Source organism: Perca flavescens, chromosome 24 (assembly GCF_004354835.1).
Source record: "Perca flavescens isolate YP-PL-M2 chromosome 24, PFLA_1.0, whole genome shotgun sequence".
Classification (NCBI taxonomy): domain Eukaryota; kingdom Metazoa; phylum Chordata; class Actinopteri; order Perciformes; family Percidae; genus Perca; species Perca flavescens.
This window is the reverse complement of record NC_041354.1, coordinates 167,501-190,000: the sequence shown is the minus strand read 5'-3', so window position 1 is coordinate 190,000 and position 22,500 is coordinate 167,501. Positions and strand designations below refer to the sequence as shown.

The following is a 22,500-nucleotide window of genomic DNA, read 5'->3' as shown; positions in this document are numbered from 1 at the left end:
ATCCCTCCACCTAGTCCTGGGTCTTCCCCGAGGCCTCCTCCCAGCTGGACATCCCTCCACCTAGTCCTGGGTCTTCCCTGAGACCTCCTCCCAGCTTGAAATCCCTCCACCTAGTCCTGGGTCTTCCCCGAGGCCTCCTCCCAGCTGGACATCCCTCCACCTAGTCCTGGGTCTTCCCTGAGACCTCCTCCAAGCTGGACCTCCCTCCACCAAGTCCTGGGTCTTCCCCAAGGGCTCCTCCCAGCTGGACCTCCCTCCACCTGGTCCTGGGTCTTCCCCGAGGCCTCCTCCCAGCTGGACCTCCCTCCACCTAGTCCTGGGTCTTCCCGAGGCCTCCTCCCAGCTGGACCTCCCTCCACCTAGTCCTGGGTCTTCCCTGAGACCTCCTCCAAGCTGGACCTCCCTCCACCAAGTCCTGGGTCTTCCCCAAGGGCTCCTCCCAGCTGGACCTCACTCCACCTGGTCCTGGGTCTTCCCCGAGGCCTCCTCCCAGCTGGACCTCCCTCCACCTAGTCCTGAGTTTTCCCTGAGAGCTCCTCCCAGCTGGACATCCCTCCACCAAGTCCTGGGTCTTCCCCGAGGCCTCCTCCCAGCTGGACATCCCTCCACCTAGTCCTGGGTCTTCCCTGAGAGCTCCTCCCAGCTGGACCTCCCTCCACCAAGTCCTGGGTCTTCCCCAAGACCTCCTCCCAGCTGGACATCCCTCCACCTAGTCCTGGGTCTTCCCCGAGGCCTCCTCCCAGCTGGACATCCCTCCACCTAGTCCTGGGTCTTCCCTGAGACCTCCTCCCAGCTGGAAATCCCTTCACCTAGTCCTGGGTCTTCCCCGAGACCTTCTCCCAGCTGGACCTCCCTCCACCTAGTCCTGGGTCTTCCCCGAGGCCTCCTCCCAGCTGGACCTCCCTCCACCTAGTCCTGGGTCTTCCCCGAGGCCTCCTCCCAGCTGGACCTCCCTCCACCTAGTCCTGGGTCTTCCTGAGACCTCCTCCAAGCTGGACCTCCCTCCACCAAGTCCTGGGTCTTCCCAAGGGCTCCTCCCAGCTGGACCTCCCTCCACCTGGTCCTGGGTCTTCCCCGAGGCCTCCTCCCAGCTGGACCTCCCTCCACCTAGTCCTGGGTCTTCCCCGAGGCCTCCTCCCAGCTGGACATCCCTCCACCTAGTCCTGGGTCTTCCCCGAGGCCTCCTCCCAGCTGGACCTCCCTCCACCTAGTCCTGGGTCTTCCCTGAGACCTCCTCCCAGCTGGACCTCCCTCCACCTAGTCCTGGGTCTTCCCCGAGGCCTCCTCCCAGCTGGACCTCCCTCCACCTAGTCCTGGGTCTTCCCTGAGACCTCCTCCCAGCTGGACCTCCCTCCACCTAGTCACAAACACACACACACACACACACAGAGACACCCCCACCCCCCCTAACCCTGCATGTCTCCCCCCTGAAGGGAACTTCTACAACATCGGGGACCAGACAGGCTTCGGCGAGGACCACTGTCAGTTCGTGGACTCGTTTCTGGACGGCAGGACCGGACGCCAGCTCAGAGCAGACCACCTGCCCTCCAGACCTGGTACCTGTCTCCCACACCCTGTCTCCCTCACACAGTCTCCCTCACCCTGTCTCCCTCACACTGTCTCTGGTACCTGTCTCCCTCACACTGTATACCTTACCCAGTCTCCCTCACACTGTCTCTGGTACCTGTCTCCCTCACACTGTCTCTCACACCCTGTCTCCCTCACCCAGACCTGGTATCTGGCTCCCACACACAGTCTCCTTCACACTGTCTCTGGTACTTGTCTCCTTCACCCTGTATCCCTCACCCTGTCTCCCTAACCCAGACCTGGTATCTGTCTCCCACACCCTGTCTCCTTCACACTGTCTCCCTCACACTGTCTCCCTCACACTGTCTCCTTCACACTGTCTCTGGTACCTGTCTCCCTCACCCAGACCTGGTATCTGTCTCCCACACCCTGTCTCCTTCACACCGTCTCCCACACCCTGTCTCCCTCACACTGTCTCCTTCACATTGTCTCTGGTACCTGTCTCCCTCACCCTGTATCCCTCACCCTGTCTCCCTCACCCAGACCTGGTATCTGTCTCCCACACACAGTCTCCCTCACACTGGGTTAGAGGGTGTGTGTGTGTGTTTCTGTGTGTGTCCGGTGTGTTAAAGTGTGTGTGTGTGTGTGTGTGTGTGTGTGTGTGTGTGTGTGTGTGTGTGTGTGTGTGTCTGTGTGTTAAAGTGTGTGTCTCTGTGTGTGTGTTAAAGTGTGTGTCTCTGTGTGTGTGTCCGGTGTGTTGAAGTGTGTGTCTCTGTGTGTGTGTGTCAGGTGTGTTAAAGTGTGTGTCTCTGTGTGTGTGTGTGTTAAAGTGTGTGTCTCTCTGTGTGTGTTAAAGTGTGTGTCTCTCTGTGTGTGTGTCCGGTGTGTTAAAGTGTGTGTCTCTCTGTGTGTGTGTGTTAAAGTGTGTGTCTCTGTGTGTGTGTCTCTGTGTGTGTGTGTGTGTGTGTTAAAGTGTGTGTCTCTGTGTGTGTCTCTGTGTGTGTGTGTGTGTTAAAGTGTGTGTGTCTCTCTCTGTGTGTCTCTCTGTGTGTGTGTGTTAAAGTGTGTGTCTCTGTGTGTGTGTGTGTCCGGTGTGTTAAAGTGTGTGTCTCTCTGTGTGTGTGTGTGTGTGTGTGTCCGTGTGTTAAAGTGTGTGTCTCTGTGTGTGTGTGTGTGTGTGTGTGTCCGGTGTGTTAAAGTGTGTGTCTCTCTGTGTGTGTGTGTGTGTGTCCGTGTGTTAAAGTGTGTGTCTCTGTGTGTGTGTGTGTCCGGTGTGTTAAAGTGTGTGTCTCTCTCTGTGTGTGTGTTAAAGTGTGTGTCTCTGTGGTGTGTGTCCGGTGTGTTAAAGTGTGTGTATCTCTGTGTGTGTGTTAAAGTGTGTGTGTGTGTGTGTGTGTGTCTGTGTGTGTGTCTCCAGTGTGTTAAAGTGTGTGTGTTAAATTGTGTATCTCTGTGTGTGTGTGTGTTAAAGTGTGTGTGTGTGTGTGTGTGTGTGTGTGTGTCTCCAGTGTGTTAAAGTGTGTGTCTCTGTGTGTGTGTGTCCGGTGTGTTAAAGTGTGTGTGTTAAAGTGTGTGTCTCTGTGTGTGTGTTAAAGTGTGTGTGTTAAAGTGTGTGTGTCTCTGTGTGTGTGTGTTAAAGTGTGTGTCTCTGTGTGTGTGTTAAAGTGTGTGTGTTAAAGTGTGTGTGTCTCTGTGTGTGTGTGTTAAAGTGTGTGTCTCTGTGTGTGTGTTAAAGTGTGTGTGTTAAAGTGTGTGTGTCTCTGTGTGTGTGTGTTAAAGTGTGTGTCTCTGTGTGTGTGTGTTAAAGTGTGTGTCTCTGTGTGTGTGTGTTAAAGTGTGTGTCTCTGTTCCAGGTTTCTACCGAGCGGTGCGCCAGGAGCCGGTCCACTTCGGCCAGATCGGAGGCCCCTCCCACGTCAGCTACGTGGCGTGGTACGAGTGCGGCACGCCCATCCCCGGGAAATGGTGAACCAATCAGCAGGCTCCATGTTTCAACCAATCAGCAGGCTCCTCCAGGAGAACCAATCAGCAGGCTCCTCCAGCAGAACACCACACAAAGAGCCTTTAAAGGGGAACTTCTGTTTGTTCCAGCCGGGAGTTCAATCCCCATGTTTCTGAGTCTAAGAGACACGTTATTATTCTAAGTGTCTGACAACATTATGGGATGGATCCCTACAGAGATAGACCTTTTAGTTAAAGAGTAAGATCCTTTTAGATTAACATGAAACAGCCCCGAAATCACCATCACCAAACTACACCAGACTCCATGTAAATAATCAGGACTTTTATCAGCGTAAAACACACTTCATTCAAAGTGGACAGAAACTAAATAAAACTACCAAAAGCCGTCTTGGTTCATCTTTCCACTGTTCCCACAACCACCACTCTGGTTTGGTTGAAATAAACCCTTAATTCACCCATTTACATGTGGAGATATGCTGGTTCTATACACACTAAAAGTCCTGATTATTTACATGGAGTCTGGTGGAGATATGCTGGCTCTATACACGCTAAAAGTCCTGATTATTTACATGGAGTCTGGTGGAGATATGCTGGCTCTATACACGCTAAAAGTCCTGATTATTTACATGGAGTCTGGTGGAGATATGCTGGCTCTATACACGCTAAAAGTCCTGATTATTTACATGGAGTCTGGTGGAGATATGCTGGCTCTATACATGCTAAAAGTCCTGATTATTTACATGGAGTCTGGTGGAGATATGCTGGCTCTATACACACTAAAAGTCCTGATTATTTACATGGAGTCTGGTTGGTTGTCCCTGAAACAACAGAAAGCTGAAGTTCCCCTTTTTAAAGGTCTTTAACAACATGTACAGGATGTCAGGGAACACGTACAGTCAGGGCATCTTTAAATCTTTAAATATAGCAAACATGCCTCGTCTTCTAGATATATTTTATTTTGGTTAAAATAATGGGAAGCTGGCTCCCTGGAAGATTATTTTCATAACTTATTTATCAGAAAAGTCTTCGATTACATTCAGTTAATTCTTCTTCTTCTTCTTCTGGATCAACATTTACTTTATGTCTGTCTCTACAAGCTAACGGTGTGTGTGTGTGTGTGTTTGTGTCTCAGTGTGTGTGTCTGTGTGTGTCCAGGTGTGTCTGTGTGTGTGTGTGTGTCTGTATGTGTGTGCCTGTGTGTCTTTTTTTGAAATGTTTTTGACATTTCTGGCACTTTTATTTTAAATATCGAGATACATATCATCGTCCGAGTGACTCAGCGTTAGCGTTAGCTTCCGTTAGCATCCGTTAGCCTCTCGTAGAGACAAACGTTTAAATAACGTTCTGTCAGAAAGGTCAGGAGTTAGTCTGTGGCGCTGGCCATGTTTTTGTATTTTTCTGTTTTCATATTTTTCTGTTTTTATATTTTTCTGTTTTTATATTTTCCTGTTTTCATTTTAAACAATAAAGAATTTTTGATTTGTTTTTTAAAAGAAATGTCTTCATTCATTTATTAAGTTTTTAAGTTCTTTCACCTTTTAACTAAATCATGTTTTATATAGTAGAATTTAAATCAGAATATCTATGAAAAAAAATCTTTATTTTGGCAAAGAAAATTGAAGAATAAGTCATAATAGTTTGGGTAAAAAAAGTCATAATATTTTGGGTAAAAAAGTGAGAATATTTTGGTTTAAAAAGTCATAATATTTTGGGTAAAAAAGTGAGAATATTTTTGGTAAAAAAAAGTCATAATATTTTTGGTAAAAAAAAATTAATATTTCGGGTAATAAAATCAAAATATTTTGGGTTAAAAAGTGAGAATATATTGGATCAAAGTATTGTTTTTTATATAATGTGGAGACATAAGGGCATTGCCCCTCCCCCCGTCTCCCCTTGAGTGACGTCACTTCCGGTCAGGCCGCGCAGCAGCAGGTGTGTAGCTGAGGCAACAGCAGCAGCAGGTAAGAACAATCATTTCCTCCTAAATAATCTCGTGAACGTGCCGTCTGACTGAGTCAGGACTTGATTTAGACTCTCATCAACATGTAGGCTCAACACACCTCGAGACACACGGCCGGTACACGTTTTTAGGAATCAATTAGCCTCCGTTTGGTCTCGTTAATTAATCTGAATCTACTGATCACTGAAGCTGATATTTTCAGAATAAAAGTCTGACATTTTTCACGAAAAAAGAAAAGTCTAAATATTTTGAAGAACGAAAGTTCTAATATCTAGGGCAACAAATCAGAATATTTTGAGTGTAAAAATGAGAATATTTTCAGAGTAAAAGTCATAGAAATATTTCAACTTTTTGCTAAAATATTATGACTTTTGTCTGAAAATATTTGTCCGTTTTTTTGTCAAAATAAAAGACACACAAACTTTTTAGTTTAACATGAAACAGCCCCGAAATCACCATCACCAAACTCCACCAGACTCCATGTAAATAATCAGGACTTTTAGCGTGTATAGAGCAAACATATTTCCACCAGACTCCATGTAAATAATCAGGACTTTTATCATCGTAAAACACACTTCATTCAAAGTGGACAGAAACTAAATAAAACTACCAAAAGCCGTCTTGGTTCATCTTTCCACTGTTCCAACAATCGCCACTCTGGTTTGGTTGAAATAAACCCTTAATTCACCCATTTACATGTGGAGATATGCTGGCTCTATACACACTAAAAGTCTTGATTATTTACATGGAGTCTGGTGGAGATATGCTGGCTCTATACACGCTAAAAGTCCTGATTATTTACATGGAGTCTGGTGGAGATATGCTGGCTCTATACATGCTAAAAGTCCTGATTATTTACATGGAGTCTGGTGGAGATATGCTGGCTCTATACATGCTAAAAGTCCTGATTATTTACATGGAGTCTGGTGGAGATATACTGGCTCTATACACACTAAAAGTCCTGATTATTTACATGGAGTCTGGTGGAGTTTGGTGATGGTGATTTCATGTTAAACTAAAAGGATCTGACTATTTAAAGGCATCAGTGAGGAGAAGAATTTAGAATCTGTTAAAAAGTGAATGGGGTCTGGTTCCTCCTCGTATTACCCACAAAACCCCACTCCCTCATGTGTGTCTGATTTGACGGATGACATCACTTTTCCAACCGCAGGGTGACGATTGGCTGTGTGTCCCATCGCCCCGGCAACCAGTGGGTTATTATTATTATTTTTATTAATTCAGAGAGAAGGTGGGGGAGGGGGGGGTATTTTTTAGCACAGAGGAAGAAAAGGAACATTCTGGGTCAAAGGTCAGAGAGACTGAATCAGAGACACACACACACACACACACACACACACACACACACAGATACACACAGAGACACACAAACACACACACACACCGTTAGTGTTTCCCCTGTAAGTGTTTCTGTGTTTTCTGTCATATGATTAATGAAGGAACATCTGGAGGACTCCTTGTTTTAGGAGAAGATGAAGTCACGGGAATCCCTCGTTCATGGATTGATTACTGAGCTGAGCCAGCATATCTCCACCAGACTCCATGTAAATAATCAGGACTTTTAGTGTGTATAGAGCCAGCATATCTCCACCAGACTCCATGTAAATAATCAGGACTTTTAGTGTGTATAGAGCCAGCATATCTCCACCAGACTCCATGTAAATAATCAGGACTTTTAGTGTGTATAGAGCCAGCATATCTCCACCAGACTCCATGTAAATAATCAGGACTTTTAGTGTGTATAGAGCCAGCATATCTCCACCAGACTCCATGTAAATAATCAGGACTTTTAGTGTGTATAGAGCCAGCATATCTCCACCAGACTCCATGTAAATAATCAGGACTTTTAGTGTGTATAGAGCCAGCATATCTCCACCAGACTCCATGTAAATAATCAGGACTTTTAGTGTGTATAGAGCCAGCATATCTCCACCAGACTCCATGTAAATAATCAGGACTTTTAGTGTGTATAGAGCCAGCATATCTCCACCAGACTCCATGTAAATAATCAGGACTTTTAGTGTGTATAGAGCCAGCATATCTCCACCAGACTCCATGTAAATAATCAGGACTTTTAGCGTGTATAGAGCCAGCATATCTCCACCAGACTCCATGTAAATAATCAGGACTTTTAGCGTGTATAGAGCCAGCATATCTCCACCAGACTCCATGTAAATAATCAGGACTTTTAGTGTGTATAGAGCCAGCATATCTCCACCAGACTCCATGTAAATAATCAGGACTTTTAGCGTGTATAGAGCCAGCATATCTCCACCAGACTCCATGTAAATAATCAGGACTTTTAGCATGTATAGAGCCAGCATATCTCCACCAGACTCCATGTGAATAATCAGGACTTTTAGCGTGTATAGAGCCAGCATATCTCCACCAGACTCCATGTAAATAATCAGGACTTTTAGCGTGTATAAAGCCAGCATATCTCCACCAGACTCCATGTAAATAATCAGGACTTTTAGTGTGTATAGAGCCAGCATATCTCCACCAGACTCCATGTAAATAATCAGGACTTTTAGCATGTATAGAGCCAGCATATCTCCACCAGACTCCATGTGAATAATCAGGACTTTTAGCGTGTATAGAGCCAGCATATCTCCACCAGACTCCATGTAAATAATCAGGACTTTTAGCGTGTATAAAGCCAGCATATCTCCACCAGACTCCATGTAAATAATCAGGACTTTTAGCGTGTATAGAACCAGCATATCTCCACCAGACTCCATGTAAATAATCAGGACTTTTAGCGTGTATAGAGCCAGCATATCTCCACCAGACTCCATGTAAATAATCAGGACTTTTAGTGTGTATAGAGCCAGCATATCTCCACATGTAAATGGGTAAATTAAGTGTTTATTTCAACCAAACCAGAGTGGTGATTGTTGGAACAGTGGAAAGATGAACCAAGACGGCTTTTGAATGAAGTGTGTTTTTACGCTGATAAAAGTCCTGATTATTTACATGGAGTCTGGTGGGGAGAAGAGCTGTTCATCTTCTGGCTCTGTAGCTGCGAGATGGAAACAACAGCAGTGTCTCTGTGTGCTGAGGAATGGTTATGAGATTATATAAAGACACTAGAGAGGGAAATGAAAACAGGATGGAGTCCTGGAGGTGAAACACGATAACGTAACGTCTCTGTCAGCACAGAGCTGCATCAATAAAGTTTTATAAATCAAACAGCCTGACAGGTTTCCAGCTCCATAAGATCAAAATAGGTTGTTTTTAAGCTGTGTGTGTGTGTTGCTCCCAGAGATTCTGGTTCTGATTATTGTTCAGTGCTGCCTTAGGCTAAAGATCTGACAGTACACATCTCTCAGAGGCTTTACAGGCCCACAATTAGTTGAAAAAGACCTTTAAAATATAATTGGCTGTCCCTGGGGCCCCCAGGGGCAGAGAGAGTGAGAGACACACACACAAATATATACACATTATGGGATGGATCTCTACAGAGATAGACATTTTAGGATAATAAGATCCTTTTAGTTTAACATGAAACAGCCCCAAAATCACCATCACCAAACTACACCAGACTCCATGTAAATAATCAGGACTTTTAGTGTGTATAGAGCCAGCATATCTCCACCAGACTCCATGTAAATAATCAGGACTTTTATCATCGTAAAACAACCTTCATTCAAAGTTGACAGAAACTAAATAAAACTACCAAAAGCCGTCTTAGTTCATCTTTCCACTGTTCCAACAATCACCACTCTGGTTTGGTTGAAATAAACCCTTAATTCACCCATTTACATGTGGAGATATGCTGGCTCTATACACGCTAAAAGTCCTGATTATTTACATGGAGTCTGGTGGAGATATGCTGGATCTATACACGCTAAAAGTCCTGATTATTTACATGGAGTCTGGTGGAGATATGCTGGCTCTATACACGCTAAAAGTCCTGATTATTTACATGGAGTCTGGTGGAGATATGCTGGCTCTATACACACTAAAAGTCCTGATTATTTACATGGAGTCTGGTGGAGATATGCTGGCTCTATACACACTAAAAGTCCTGATTATTTACATGGAGTCTGGTGGAGATATGCTGGCTCTATACACGCTAAAAGTCCTGATTATTTACATGGAGTCTGGTGGAGATATGCTGGCTCTATACACGCTAAAAGTCCTGATTATTTACATGGAGTCTGGTGGAGATATGCTGGATCTATACACGCTAAAAGTCCTGATTATTTACATGGAGTCTGGTGGAGATATGCTGGCTCTATACACGCTAAAAGTCCTGATTATTTACATGGAGTCTGGTGGAGATATGCTGGCTCTATACACACTAAAAGTCCTGATTATTTACATGGAGTCTGGTGGAGATATGCTGGCTCTATACACGCTAAAAGTCCTGATTATTTACATGGAGTCTGGTGGAGATATGCTGGCTCTATACACGCTAAAAGTCCTGATTATTTACATGGAGTCTGGTGGGCTTGTTGAATGGGATTTCGGGGCTCGGCTGTTTCCAATTTGCTGCTCTCATCGCTGGCCTCACGGAGAAAATTAGATTACAGCGCCTCGGTCCAAACTGCTGCTGCTGATTGGTCCTGGCAAGTCTGAGCCGCAGCACTGATTGGCTGAGAGTTCAGAGTCGGGTTAGGACACACAGGAACATGTTTAATCAGTGAGAGCAGAACAGCCGCAGGAAATGTCGAAAAACAGTCATTAAAAAGAAAGTGTTTGAAGTATTTTCAGAATAAAAGTCTGAATATCTTGAGAAAAATAGTTTGGAATGTTTTTTAAAAACTGAATTGATGATATAAAATTGTGATATAAAAGTGGCAATATTTTCAGAATAAAAGTCGCAATATTTTTATAATAAAAGTCAGAATCTTTTCAGAATAAAAGTCATATTTTTCAGAATAAAAGTTGCAATATTTTCAGAATAAAAGTCAGAATATCTTGAGAAAATAAGTCAGAATATGTTTAATAAAAAAGTCTGAACATTGGGATATGAATCGCAATATTTTCAGAATAAAAGTTGCAATATTTTCAGAATAAAAGTCAGAATATTTTTTTGAAAAAAAGTAAATAAAAATTGAACAAAGAAAATCAGAACATTTTCAGAATAAAAGTCAGAATATGAAGCCTGTGATGTATGCTGGGGAAGCCTGCAGGCACTGTAGAAGAAGAGAAGAGAGTAAACAGACCCAGAGAGAGTTGGACATGGTGGACAGATTAATCATGATTTCAGCAGATAACATCAGAACAGACTGATTACATGATGTTGTGTTCTCTGCCTGGGGATCACTTCCAGGTGTGTGTGTGTGTTTGTGTGTGTGTGTGTGTGTCTCTGTGTCTCTCTCTGTGTGTGTGTGTGTGTGTGTTTCCAATTAGCAGAGTTTAATGTGCTGCAGGAAACATGACTGAGCAGTCTGCTTCAACAAAACGAACAACAAACTAATGTTGTCCTGGGTGAAAGTCTTGTGTTTTCTCCTTAACTTCTTCAGGACATGAACACCTGTTTCCTGGGTGAGTCTTGTGTTTTCTCCTTAACTTCTTCAGGACATGAACACCTGTTTCCTGGGTGAAAGTCTTGTGTTTTCTCCTTAACTTCTTCAGGACATGAACACCTGTTTCCTGGGTGAAAGTCTTGTGTTTTCTCCTTAACTTCTTCCAGGACATGAACACCTGTTTCCTGGGTGAGTCTTGTGTTTTCTCCTTAACTTCTTCAGGACATGATCACCTGTTTCCTGGGTGAAAGTCTTGTGTTTTCTCCTTAACGTCTCCAGGACATGAACACCTGTTTCCTGGGTGAAAGTCTTGTGTTTTCTCCTTAACTTCTTCAGGACATGAACACCTGTTTCCTGGGTGAAAGTCTTGTGTTTTCTCCTAAATGTCTTCAGGACGTGAACACCTGTTCAGCTTTCTCTGCCTTTTCATGACCTTTTTTTGTGGCCTTTTCATGACCTTTTCTTCGCCTTTTCGTAGCCTTTTTGTGGCCTTCTCATGACCTATTTTTCTGGCTTTTTGTGGCCTTTTTGTGGCCTTTTCTTGACCTTTTCTTTGCCTTTTCTTTTCCTGTTCATAGCCTTTTCGTGGCCTTTTTTCATCGCCTTTCCGTGGCCTTTTCATGGCCTTTTTTCGTGGCCTTTTCGTAGCCTTTCCGTGGCCTTTCCATGATCTTTTTTTATGGCCTTTTCATGACCTTTTCATGACCTCTTTTTGTAGCCTTTTCGTGGCCTTTTCATGACGTTCTTTTGTGGCCTTTTCATGGCCTTTTTTCGTGGCTTTTTTGTATCCTTTCCGTGGCCTTTCCATGATCTTTTTTTGTGGCCTTTCGTGGCCTTTTCATGACCTTTTCTTCGCCTTTTCTTTGCCTTTTCGTGGCCTTTTTTCATCGCCTTTTCGTGGCCTTTTCGTAGCCTTTTTGTGGCCTTCTCATGACCTATTTTTCTGGCTTTTTATGGCCTTTTTTGTGGCCTTTTTGTGGCCTTTTTGTGGCCTTTTCATGACCTTTTCTTCGCCTTTTCTTATCCTGTTCATAGCCTTTTTGTGGCCTTTTTTCGTGGCCTTTTCGTAGCCTTTCCGTGGCCTTTCCATGATCTTTTTTAATGGCCTTTTCATGACCTTTTCATGACCTCTTTTTGTAGCCTTTTCTTGACCTTTTCTTCGCCTTTTCTTTTCCTGTTCATAGCCTTTTCGTGGCCTTTTTTCATCGCCTTTCCGTGGCCTTTTCATGGCCTTTTTTCGTGGCCTTTTCGTAGCCTTTCCGTGGCCTTTCCATGATCTTTTTTTATGGCCTTTTCATGACCTTTTCATGACCTCTTTTTGTAGCCTTTTCGTGGCCTTTTCATGACGTTCTTTTGTGGCCTTTTCATGGCCTTTTTTCGTGGCTTTTTCGTAACCTTTCCGTGGCCTTTCCATGATCTTTTTTTGTGGCCTTTCGTGGCCTTTTCATGACCTTTTCTTCGCCTTTTCTTTGCCTTTTCGTGGCCTTTTTTCATCGCCTTTTCGTGGCCTTTTCGTAGCCTTTTTGTGGCCTTCTCATGACCTATTTTTCTGGCTTTTTATGGCCTTTTTTGTGGCCTTTTTGTGGCCTTTTCATGACCTTTTCTTCGCCTTTTCTTATCCTGTTAATAGCCTTTTTGTGGCCTTTTTTCGTGGCCTTTTCGTAGCCTTTCCGTGGCCTTTCCATGATCTTTTTTAATGGCCTTTTCATGACCTTTTCATGACCTCTTTTTGTAGCCTTTTCGTGGCCTGTTCGTAGCCTTTTCTTCGCCTTTTCATGACCTTTTTTTATGGCTTTTTATGGCCTTTTTGTGGCCTTTTTGTCACCTTTTTGTCGCCTGTTTCCTGGATGAAAGTCTTGTGTTTACTCCTTGACTTCTTCGGGACACGAACGGCCAATCAGCTGACTGTGTGTCTCTGTGTGGATGCAGATGTTCTGCAGCTGGTTCTGTAGGAGCCGGTGAGTCAGGGGGAAACCCTGCCGAAGCCCGAGCTCACACAGGAACCTCCCAGAGCCTCCATCTCTCTTCCTGTCAGCAGCGTTGGTGTTTACGGCGCTGCCAGATGGGTAGTGACGAGGGATTCTCTCTCCGGTGTTTCCTGACTCCACATAAGCAGCTCTGCTTCCAGGCGATGAGCTCAGCGTCTCTGCGGCTCCACAGGACGGATGTTTGTCTCTTGTTTTGGAGTTTTTATGGCTCTGAAACAGCTGGAATACACAGCTGCAGCTTTCCAGACTCTGTTCTCTATAAAAAGGAAAAGGACGCCCTAACAACCATCACTGTCACATCACAGAGCCAGCTGGTTCAGCACATCAAAACTAAGGGCTAGCTCTAGCAGGGCTACCTCTATACTAGCAGGGTTAGCTCTATACTAGCAGGATTAGCTCTATACTAGCAGGATTAGCTCTATACTAGCAGGATTAGCTCTATACTAGCAGGATTAGCTCTATACTAGCAGGGATAGCTCTATACTAGCAGGATTAGCTCTATACTAGCAGGATTAGCTCTATACTAGCAGGGATAGCTCTATACTAGCAGGATTAGCTCTATACTATTAGGGTTAGCTCTATACTATCAGGGATAGCTCTATACTAGCAGGGTTAGCTCTATACTAGCAGGGATAGCTCTATACTAGCAGGGATAGCTCTATACTATTAGGGTTAGCTCTATACTAGCAGGGATAGCTCTATACTAGCAGGGCTAGCTCTATACTAGCAGGGCTAGCTCTATACTATCAGGGATAGCTCTATACTAGCAGGGATAGCTCTATACTATCAGGGCTAGCTCTATACTATCAGGGCTAGCTCTATACTATCAGGGATAGCTCTATACTGGCAGGGATAGCTCTATACTAGCAGGGATAGCTCTATACTAGCAGGGCTAGCTCTATACTATCAGGGATAGCTCTATACTATCAGGGATAGCTCTATACTATCAGGGATAGCTCTATACTAGCAGGGTTAGCTCTATACTAGCAGAATTAGCTCTATACTAGCAGGGTTAACTCTATACTAGCAGGTTTAGCTCTAGTAGGGTTAGCTCTATACTAGCAGGTTTAGCTCTATACTAGCAGGGTTAGCTCTATACTAGCAGGGCTAGCTCTAGCAGGGTTAGCTCTATACTAGCAGGGTTAGCTCTATACTAGCAGAATTAGCTCTATACTAGCAGGGCTAGCTCTAGCAGGGTTAACTCTATACTAGCAGGGTTAGCTCTATACTAGCAGAATTAGCTCTATACTAGCAGGGCTAGCTCTATACTAGCAGGGTTAGCTCTATACTAGCAGAATTAGCTCTATACTAGCAGGGCTAGCTCTAGCAGGGTTAACTCTATACTAGCAGGGTTAGCTCTATACTAGCAGAATTAGCTCTATACTAGCAGGGCTAGCTCTAGCAGGGTTAACTCTATACTAGCAGGTTTAGCTCTATACTAGCAGGTTTAGCTCTATACTAGCAGGGTTAGCTCTAGCAGGGTTAGCTCTATACCAGCAGGGTTAGCTCTAGCAGGGTTAGCTCTAGCAGGGTTAGCCATTAGCTGATAACAACGCGTTACGCTGTTTTTAGTGCATAGGGCACACTGGGGATAGTTGTAACGTGTGTGTGTGTATGTGTGTGTCTCTGTATGTGTGTGTGTATGTGTATGTGTGTGTGTGTCTGTAGTAACATAGAAAGGACTTTTAGGCTTCAAACAGAAGAGCCAGAACCAATGAGAACAGAGAGTGTGATGAAGATGATTGGTGTGAGTTTGTCTCCCTCTGGTGTCTCTCTGTCTCTTTTCTGTCGCCTTTTTAAAAGTCCAGTTTATTTATTATAACTTTGGTTTAGGCCAATAACTGTCTATAAAATGTTGAAAGACGATTTGATGAGAGAATTAATTTATTTTACTGTGAAAGTGCAACATTTTGAGTAAATGTACTTTAAGTAACAGTCACAGTGAGAATGTCCAGAAACAATCCTCTGAGTCTTTACACAACAACAAAAACATTAAAATCAGATTTCAAACTTTGGATTTGTTCTCTTTTCTTCTCCGCTGCTCTTCTGGCTTCTCCCGAGGAATTAAAATGCATTCTGGGAAGTGTAGTCCTTCTAGTGGATCATTCTGGCTTCTCCCGAAGGGTTCCAATGCATTCTGGGAAGTGTAGTCCCTCCAGTAGATCCTGGCTGAATCATCTGAAGGTAAGACTTCTTTTTTAAGTCTGTTTCTGTGTTACTGTGTCTGAAGAAAAGTTGGATGCCAATTTTCTACGAAATACATTTAGAATATTTTAGGAAAAGTTGAATTTTATCATTAAAGTCCCAATATTTTGACAGAAAAGGGATAAATATTTTCTGAATAAAAGTTGAATATTTTCTGAATAAATGTCCAAATATTTTGATAGAGAAAAGATCAATATTTTCAGAATTAAAGTACCAATATTTTGAGTGAAGAAAGATACATATTTTCAGATTCAAAGTCCCAATATTTCGAGGAAAACATTTATATACATTTTCAGAATAAAAGATAGGGAATAGATCAATGTTTTCAGAATAAAAGTCGAATATTTTCACAATAAAAGGGAAAATAGATTAAAAGAAATTTCATAACAAAAGTAAAAAATTTTAAATAGAAATTGCTGCAAAAAAAATCTCTAGTCTTTCAGGTCTCTGTAGGACTCGGTAGAGTGATTCCTTTCTCTCAGCAGATTATATGAAAACTCTTTGAGTTGGATGTTGACAGACGAGATGGTCTGAACCAATTCTGACACTCCGGCTCTGAAGCTCGGCATTCTGGCGGTGAACAGGACGAATATCTGGAGCCCCTGAAACACAAAAACAGTTTATCTTGATTTCGGGATATCACTTATATATTTATATGCATGTGGCTTCCTCTGCATGCCCTCCATATCTGACCCACCTGTGTGGTGGTGCAGAGGCAGAAGAGGATGCTGAGCACCAGGTGGGCGTATCCCGTGGTAACCAGCACCAGGTAACCCAGAGTCCAGGACAGACCGAGTAACACGGCCAGAGAGAAACTGATCAGAAACTTCCTCCACACGGACCGAGGGTTGCTGCTGCAGAAACACAAAACAAAGGTTCTTTAATTTATAAAATATATCGTATTCTATAGAAGAAATATTGACCTTTTTTATTAAGTAAATAATTTTAAAATATTACAAGAAAAAGGTCTGAATATTGTGTAAGAAGAATCTTATAACTAGACAGAATGTTTAAAAAGATATATATACAACAATAATAATAATAATAATAATAATTCAGATAAAAAATATATATTTAAAGGTCCAAATATTTTGTTAGAAAATGTTGGGTCCAGGACAGACCATCATTATTTTATAATAGAAAAAAATTGTAAAAGATAAACAAAAAATATTTAGAAAATTTACAAGAAATAGAAGTCAAATTTAAAAAAAATATTAAACATGTATTTACATTTAAAAAGAAATGTCAGAATATTTGGAGGAAAATAGTTTAATACTTTTTGAATAAAATTCTGTCTGGGGTGTTACCTGTTAAAGTTTTGGGGGTGAGGAGGGAGGGGGGGGGGGGGTGTGTTACCTCTTGAGGGCGGGGTCGGTCCTGCAGGTGGTCTGAGAGACCAGAACCAACAGAACGATGTTGTAGATCAGAATCAAACCGATAGGAAGCAGAAAACCCCAAAACATCGGCTTCCCAAAGTCAAAGTCTTTGGATTTATCCAGCGCTGCCAGCCAGCAACTTTAAACAGTAAATCATAACAACATATGTCATTATCTATAGATATAAACATCACAAATAGTGTCAAGAACGGCTTAAAACAAATGTCCAAAATGTCAAAAAAGTGTCAACAACAAATATGAGAACTGTTGAAGATCAAACACACAGAACTTTATTTAGTTTAGGTCCAAAGTTTCCAAATAAACCAAATCTAGTTTAAAAAAAGAAATTAAAATGTCAAAAAAAAACATTCAAAGTTTACAAAGAAACAAACAAATAATGAATGAATGATTATAAAATACCCACAATTCCTCCTGTCTATATCGTAGAGGGTTGTCCTCCCTGTAGGCAATTCCCAGTGTGATCGCCATGACAACAGCTGGGACTCCTGACAGGAAACAAGAAGTTAAAACAACAGTTAAAGAGGAATTTAGCTTTTTTCATTTAATTAAAAATGTTTGTGTGGGAGCGTGTGCAGATTAAAAGTTTGTATTGCAGTGTGTGCAGATAAACAGTGATTGTGTGGCAGTGTGTGCAGATAAACAGTGTTTGTGTGGCAGTGTGTGCAGATAAACGTTTGTGTGGCAGCGTTTGCAGATTAACAGTGACTGTGTGGCAATGCGTGCAGATGAACAGAATTTGTTTGCCAGTGTGTGCAGATAAACATTTGTGTGGCAGTGTGTGCAGATTAATAGTGTTTGTGTGCCAGTGTGTGCAGATAAATATGTTTGTGTGGCAGTGTGTGCAGATTAGGAGTGTTTATGTGACAGTGTGTGCAGATAAACGGTGCTTGTATTGCAGCGTGTGCAGATAAACATGTTTGTGTGGCAGCGTGTGCAGATAAACATGTTTGTGTGGCAGTGTGTGCAGATAAACATTGTTGTGGCAGTGTGTGCAGATTAAGAGTGCTTGTGTGGCAGTGTGTGCAGATGAACAGTGCTTGTGTGGCAGTGTCTGCAGATAAATGTTTGTGTGGCAGTGTGTGCAGATAAATATGTTTGTGTGGCTGTGTGTGCAGATTAACAGTGTTTATGTGACGTGTGTGCAGATAAACGGTGTTTGTATTGCAATGTGTGCAGATAAACATTATTACATTTAGCTGACACTTTTATCCAATTGCTATGTATATATCAGAGGTAACACACCTCAGGAGCAACTAGTGTCAAGTGTCTTGCTCTAGGACATATTGATTGATGTATCGCAAACCTGGATCTCCCACACCAAAGGCATGTGTCATATCCACTGCGCCATCTCCTAAACCAGTGTGTGGCAGTGTGTGTAGATTAACTGTGTTTGTGTGGCAGTGTGTGCAGATTAACTTTGTGTGGCAGCGTGTGCAGATTAAAACATTTTTATTTTGAATCAACTTTTGACCAGAAAACATCCAAATCATATATATTATCTTCTACTAAGAGACAAAAAGCAAAAAACGTTTTGTACCATTACGTCATTGTGTTTCTCTTCTGTCTAACATGTGGTCTAAAGAGGTAAATCCTGTAAAGTAAAACTTTAAAGCCGTACCCCATCCTATGGTGGCGCTGAGCGGCGTCCAGCATGGCGGCAGGTTCTGATGCATCTTGCGGACGAGCAGCACCAGCTGCGTGGCGTACATGCTGTTCCACATGAACGTAGCTAACAGGAAGAAGTGAAGCAGCGCCGTCACCACCGAACATGGGCCACCGTCCGCAGCCACGTGTTCATCAGAGTCCAGAACGCCGTTGGTTTCATTGTCATCAGTGTCGCCAACTGCGTCATCATCGCCAACATCCTGTCGGCGGTTTGTGATGCCAAAGAGGAAGGTGATGATGAAGGCCAGTAGACTGAAGCATATACTCAGCAAAGCAAGCTGGGAGTTCCTACACTTCTTCCGTTCGCCACTGTTTTTCTTAAAGCTGTAGAACACAGATCATGTTACATTTTAGGTATAGAGTCGAAATAAGAGAATGAGTCCTAAGATTTCAAGATTAAACTGGCAATTTCTGTTAAAATATACAGACAAACAACTGTTAAAACACAGATATTTTAGAACGGTAAACAGTTCCACTGGAACTACCTTAGTAGGATTCATATATCTCACAAAACAGAGTACTCACCCAGACAATAAATTATATGTAATATGATTAATAATGTCTTACTTGTCCGTAATGTGGTGAATTATCGTAACAACCAAACCCAGGATGGAGAAAGAAAGTCCAACTATAGAAATCACATCCAGCGCTCTGCATATTTATAATTCTCTCTGAAGGACTGAAACACAAACACACAATAGAGTTTTCAACAAGCTTCCTACCAGACTCACTTTGGTATATGTTGAAATATATGAAATGTTGAGTGTGAAGTGAAACTTGTGAGCATGTTTCTTCACCCAGAGAGCAGCGAAGTTGGTTGTGTGGTTGCAGAAACATCGGAGGACTCCGTCTGAAGCGTTTCCCTTCCAGCAGCCAGCTGCTCTCCAATCCTCCAAACTGTAGTCCCAAAACACACACGAGAAGTCCCACAGAGACGTACCGTTCAGAAGCTGAAACACAACCACAGAAACATCTAAAACTTTATTGATAAGGACATCTCGAGAGAGAAAAAAGCGTCAAAAACTGAAAATGGCAACAAAAACTGTGGCAAAGTTTGTGCAGATTAATAGTGTTTGTGTAGTAGTCTTTGCAGATAAACAGTGTTTGTGTGGCAGTGTTTGCAGAAAAACCTGTTTGTGTGGCAGTGTGTTCAGATTAACAGTGTGTGGCAGTCTGTGCAGATAAACATCTTTTATTATTTGGACTTTTATTATTTGGATAGGTAACAAATTACTTAATTTCATTACTTTTTAAGTTTACTCAAGATTCTCACTGATAACGATATGCTCGGGAACTGTAAAAGTTAAACCTTTCGGTATTTAAACTCTGCAAAAACTACAAAAGTAAAACACGAGAAAGCAGCCGCAGAAGAAAGATTAAACAGTGAGCAGATTAATGAAGGAATAATAAAACCATGAAACCATCTCCATTTGACTTTTGACCCCTGGTTAAAGGAGCAGACCCTGAGAGGCTGCTGATTGGCTGATAATAGTCACCTGACAGCGCGGTGAACTGGACTCCCAGAGTGTCGGCTGCTGAGATCTGAGCCGACTGGATTGTGATGTTTGGCTGAACCAACTTAGAATCATTGGAGATCAGACTCAGGTTCACCGACAGCCTGGACAGGGTCAGTGTCAGGCTGCAAATATACACAAATATATAGTCATATATACACACATATATACAGAAATACATAGTCATACATACACATATATATATAGGAATATATAGACATATATGTATAGACATATATGTATACACACATATATATAAAATATATGTATTATATATTTTTGCACTTACTGTTATCGTAAAGTAATTTTTTATTTTTTTTTTCTGTTTGACTGCCGCTGTAAGGTCAATGTCAATTTCTGTACCTGAACTAGAGGACCCCCTCGAAAACGAGATGGTTCATCTCAAGGGGTTATTCCTCTTCAATAAATAAATGTCAATATATATAGACATATATACACACATATATACAGGAATATATAGACATATATACACACATATATATTTTTGCAGGAAAATATATAATATATATATATATATATATATATATATATATATATACTATATATATATATATATATATATATATATATATATATATATATATATATATATACATATACATACACACACACACACATAATCAGAGGTGTCAAAAGTATTCACATTCATTACTCAAGTAGAAGTATCGATACTAGGGTATATAAAGACTTCCGTAGAAGTTGAAGTATCAACTCAAGCTTTTTACTAAAGTAAAATGTAAAAGTACTGGTTTCAAAACTACTTAAAGTATAAAAGTAAAAGTAATGTAAGCGGCAATGTTTCAGTTCCCTCTAAAGTACGTTTTCGGAAAATCAGAGAGAAGCGCAGGTATTTAAGTGGGACCTAAATAAGGCACCGAAATCCACGTTGCTATTCGGTCCGGTAGATAATGGTCATTAAGGCACCGGTGCCGTATTAGCACCACGTCTGTGCAGGTGCGATGGATCGCGTACAATTAAATTCACTCTTTTGCGTGTGCGGTTTTTTTTAACGATGACAAGCCGGAATGAAAACAAGCTGAACTTGTAGGAGTAAGTAATTTAAGGAGTATAAGTAAAAAGTATGCTGTAAAATTCAGTAAAGTATAGATACCCAAAATTTCTACTTAAGTAAGGTAATGAAGTATTTGTACTTCGTTACTTGACACCTCTGCACATAATGTATATACAGGAATATATAAAGATATAAACAGCCTACAGCTAGGTTAGGGTCAGCATCAGGCTGCACACAACACAGAAATATATTGTCTTGTATATCATATATATCGTCAGTGTGCTTCTGAAAACCAAGAGTATTTTACTTGTGAAAAGCGCTGTTTTCCTGGTTGTTGTCTGACTGGCTGGCGTTCAGAATCTGGCTGACGGTCACTACAGCTGCCTCTCTCACGCTCTGAAACACAGTTTCAACAATTTTATTTAACCTTTATTTAACCGGGTAGGCCGTTGAGAACAGATTCTCATTTGTAACGGTTGCCTGGCCAAGAAAAGCATAAGTGTGCAAGACAACATGCAGAATACAATAGGCTACATAAAGTACAGGTTAAGTAGGCATTACAAAGCTGGCGCGAAAGGAGTAAATTGATGGATATGGTAATAACAACACAATATACATGAATAGGCAGTCTATATAACTGTTAAAATGCAGTAAAGAGTCAAATACAGTTCGTGCAAGTTGTGGTCTAGTTAGTGATGAAGATCAATAATAAGAAAAACATGAATAGATAGTATAAATAAATGCTGAAATTTGGTAAAGAGTCAAACACTTGTAGATGATGTATCTGCTTGAGCGAAGGCTGCAGGTGGATGAGGCTATTGGGACCAGTGAGCGTAGGTACAGGAGCAAGAACTTGTAAATGAGTTGGTACCTTGAGTGTGTAACGAGGGCCAGCCGACTAATGGATAGAGGTTGTAGTGGTGGGTGTTAGAAGGGGCTCTGGTTACAAAATGAACGGCACTATGGTAGACAACATCTAGTGTTTTTCAGGAGAGAGTTTGAGGCAGTTCTTTAAACGATATCGCTGAAATCAAGAATTGGTAGAATTGTCATTTTCACTAAAGCGAGTTTGGCAGCGTGAGTGAAGGAGGCCCTGTTGCGGAACAGGAAACCGATCCTGGACTTAACTTTAGATTGAAGGTGTTTTATGTGTTGCTGGAAGGAGAGGGAACTGTCTAACCAGACACCTAAGTATTTGTACACTGCCACATTTTCTAATTCCAACCCGTCGAGTGTGGTAATGCTAATCTGATGGGCAGGGGTGTGCAGCGATCGATTGAAAAGCATGAACTTGGTTTTGCCAAGTGAGTTTAGTAGTAATTGGAGGTTTTGGAAGGAGTGACATTTGAAGCTATCCTGGAGGTTTTGATAGCCCGATATCAAATGAGGGGCCGGATGTATACAGGATGGTATCGTCTGCATAGAGGTTGATTTGAGAGTCCCCGACAGCAAGAGCAACGTCATTGATGCATAGGGAGAACAGAGTCTACGTGAGTAGAACCTTGTGGCACCACCATAGTGACATCCATAGGTCCAGACAGACATGAAAATCACTCACCTTTCGGCGAAATTCGCCATTTTGAAACCAAAATAGGTGACCTACGTGAATCGTGTGGATTCGATGAGAAATTGTTTACAGAGGGGGGTGGTGGTGTAAGTACTCGGGCCTGGTGCCCGATTTCTGCCGTATGACTATTTTAGAAAAAGAAATTAATTAAAAAGTCCACATGGGATTTGTTTTAATGCGCTGGATC

General features: G+C 42.2%; 2 protein-coding genes across 6 annotated transcripts in view; both read left to right on the top strand.

Moving 5' to 3' along the window:
- LOC114551275 (target of Nesh-SH3) overlaps nt 1–3,729 on the top strand; it is a 37,090-nt gene extending 33,361 nt beyond the window's left edge. For all 4 annotated transcript variants that reach the window (XM_028572444.1, XM_028572447.1, XM_028572445.1 and 1 more), the window contains 2 exons: nt 1,434–1,556; nt 3,381–3,729. In XM_028572444.1, the coding sequence (XP_028428245.1) occupies nt 1,434–1,556; nt 3,381–3,496 (239 nt within the window). In that variant the 3' untranslated portion in view covers nt 3,497–3,729. The remainder of the gene's footprint in view (nt 1–1,433; nt 1,557–3,380) is intronic.
- A 1,652-nt stretch (nt 3,730–5,381) lies between these two features.
- The window catches only part of LOC114550674 (formimidoyltransferase-cyclodeaminase-like), a 99,296-nt gene continuing 82,177 nt past the window's right edge, over nt 5,382–22,500 (top strand). Inside the window, exons 1-2 of one of the 2 annotated variants that reach the window (XM_028571434.1) lie at nt 5,382–5,450; nt 14,994–15,116. The gene's annotated coding sequence lies outside the window, so the exon portion shown is untranslated. Of the gene's footprint in view, nt 5,451–14,993; nt 15,117–19,740; nt 19,827–22,500 lie in introns of those variants that run through there. The other variant, XM_028571435.1, reaches the window with a different exon arrangement.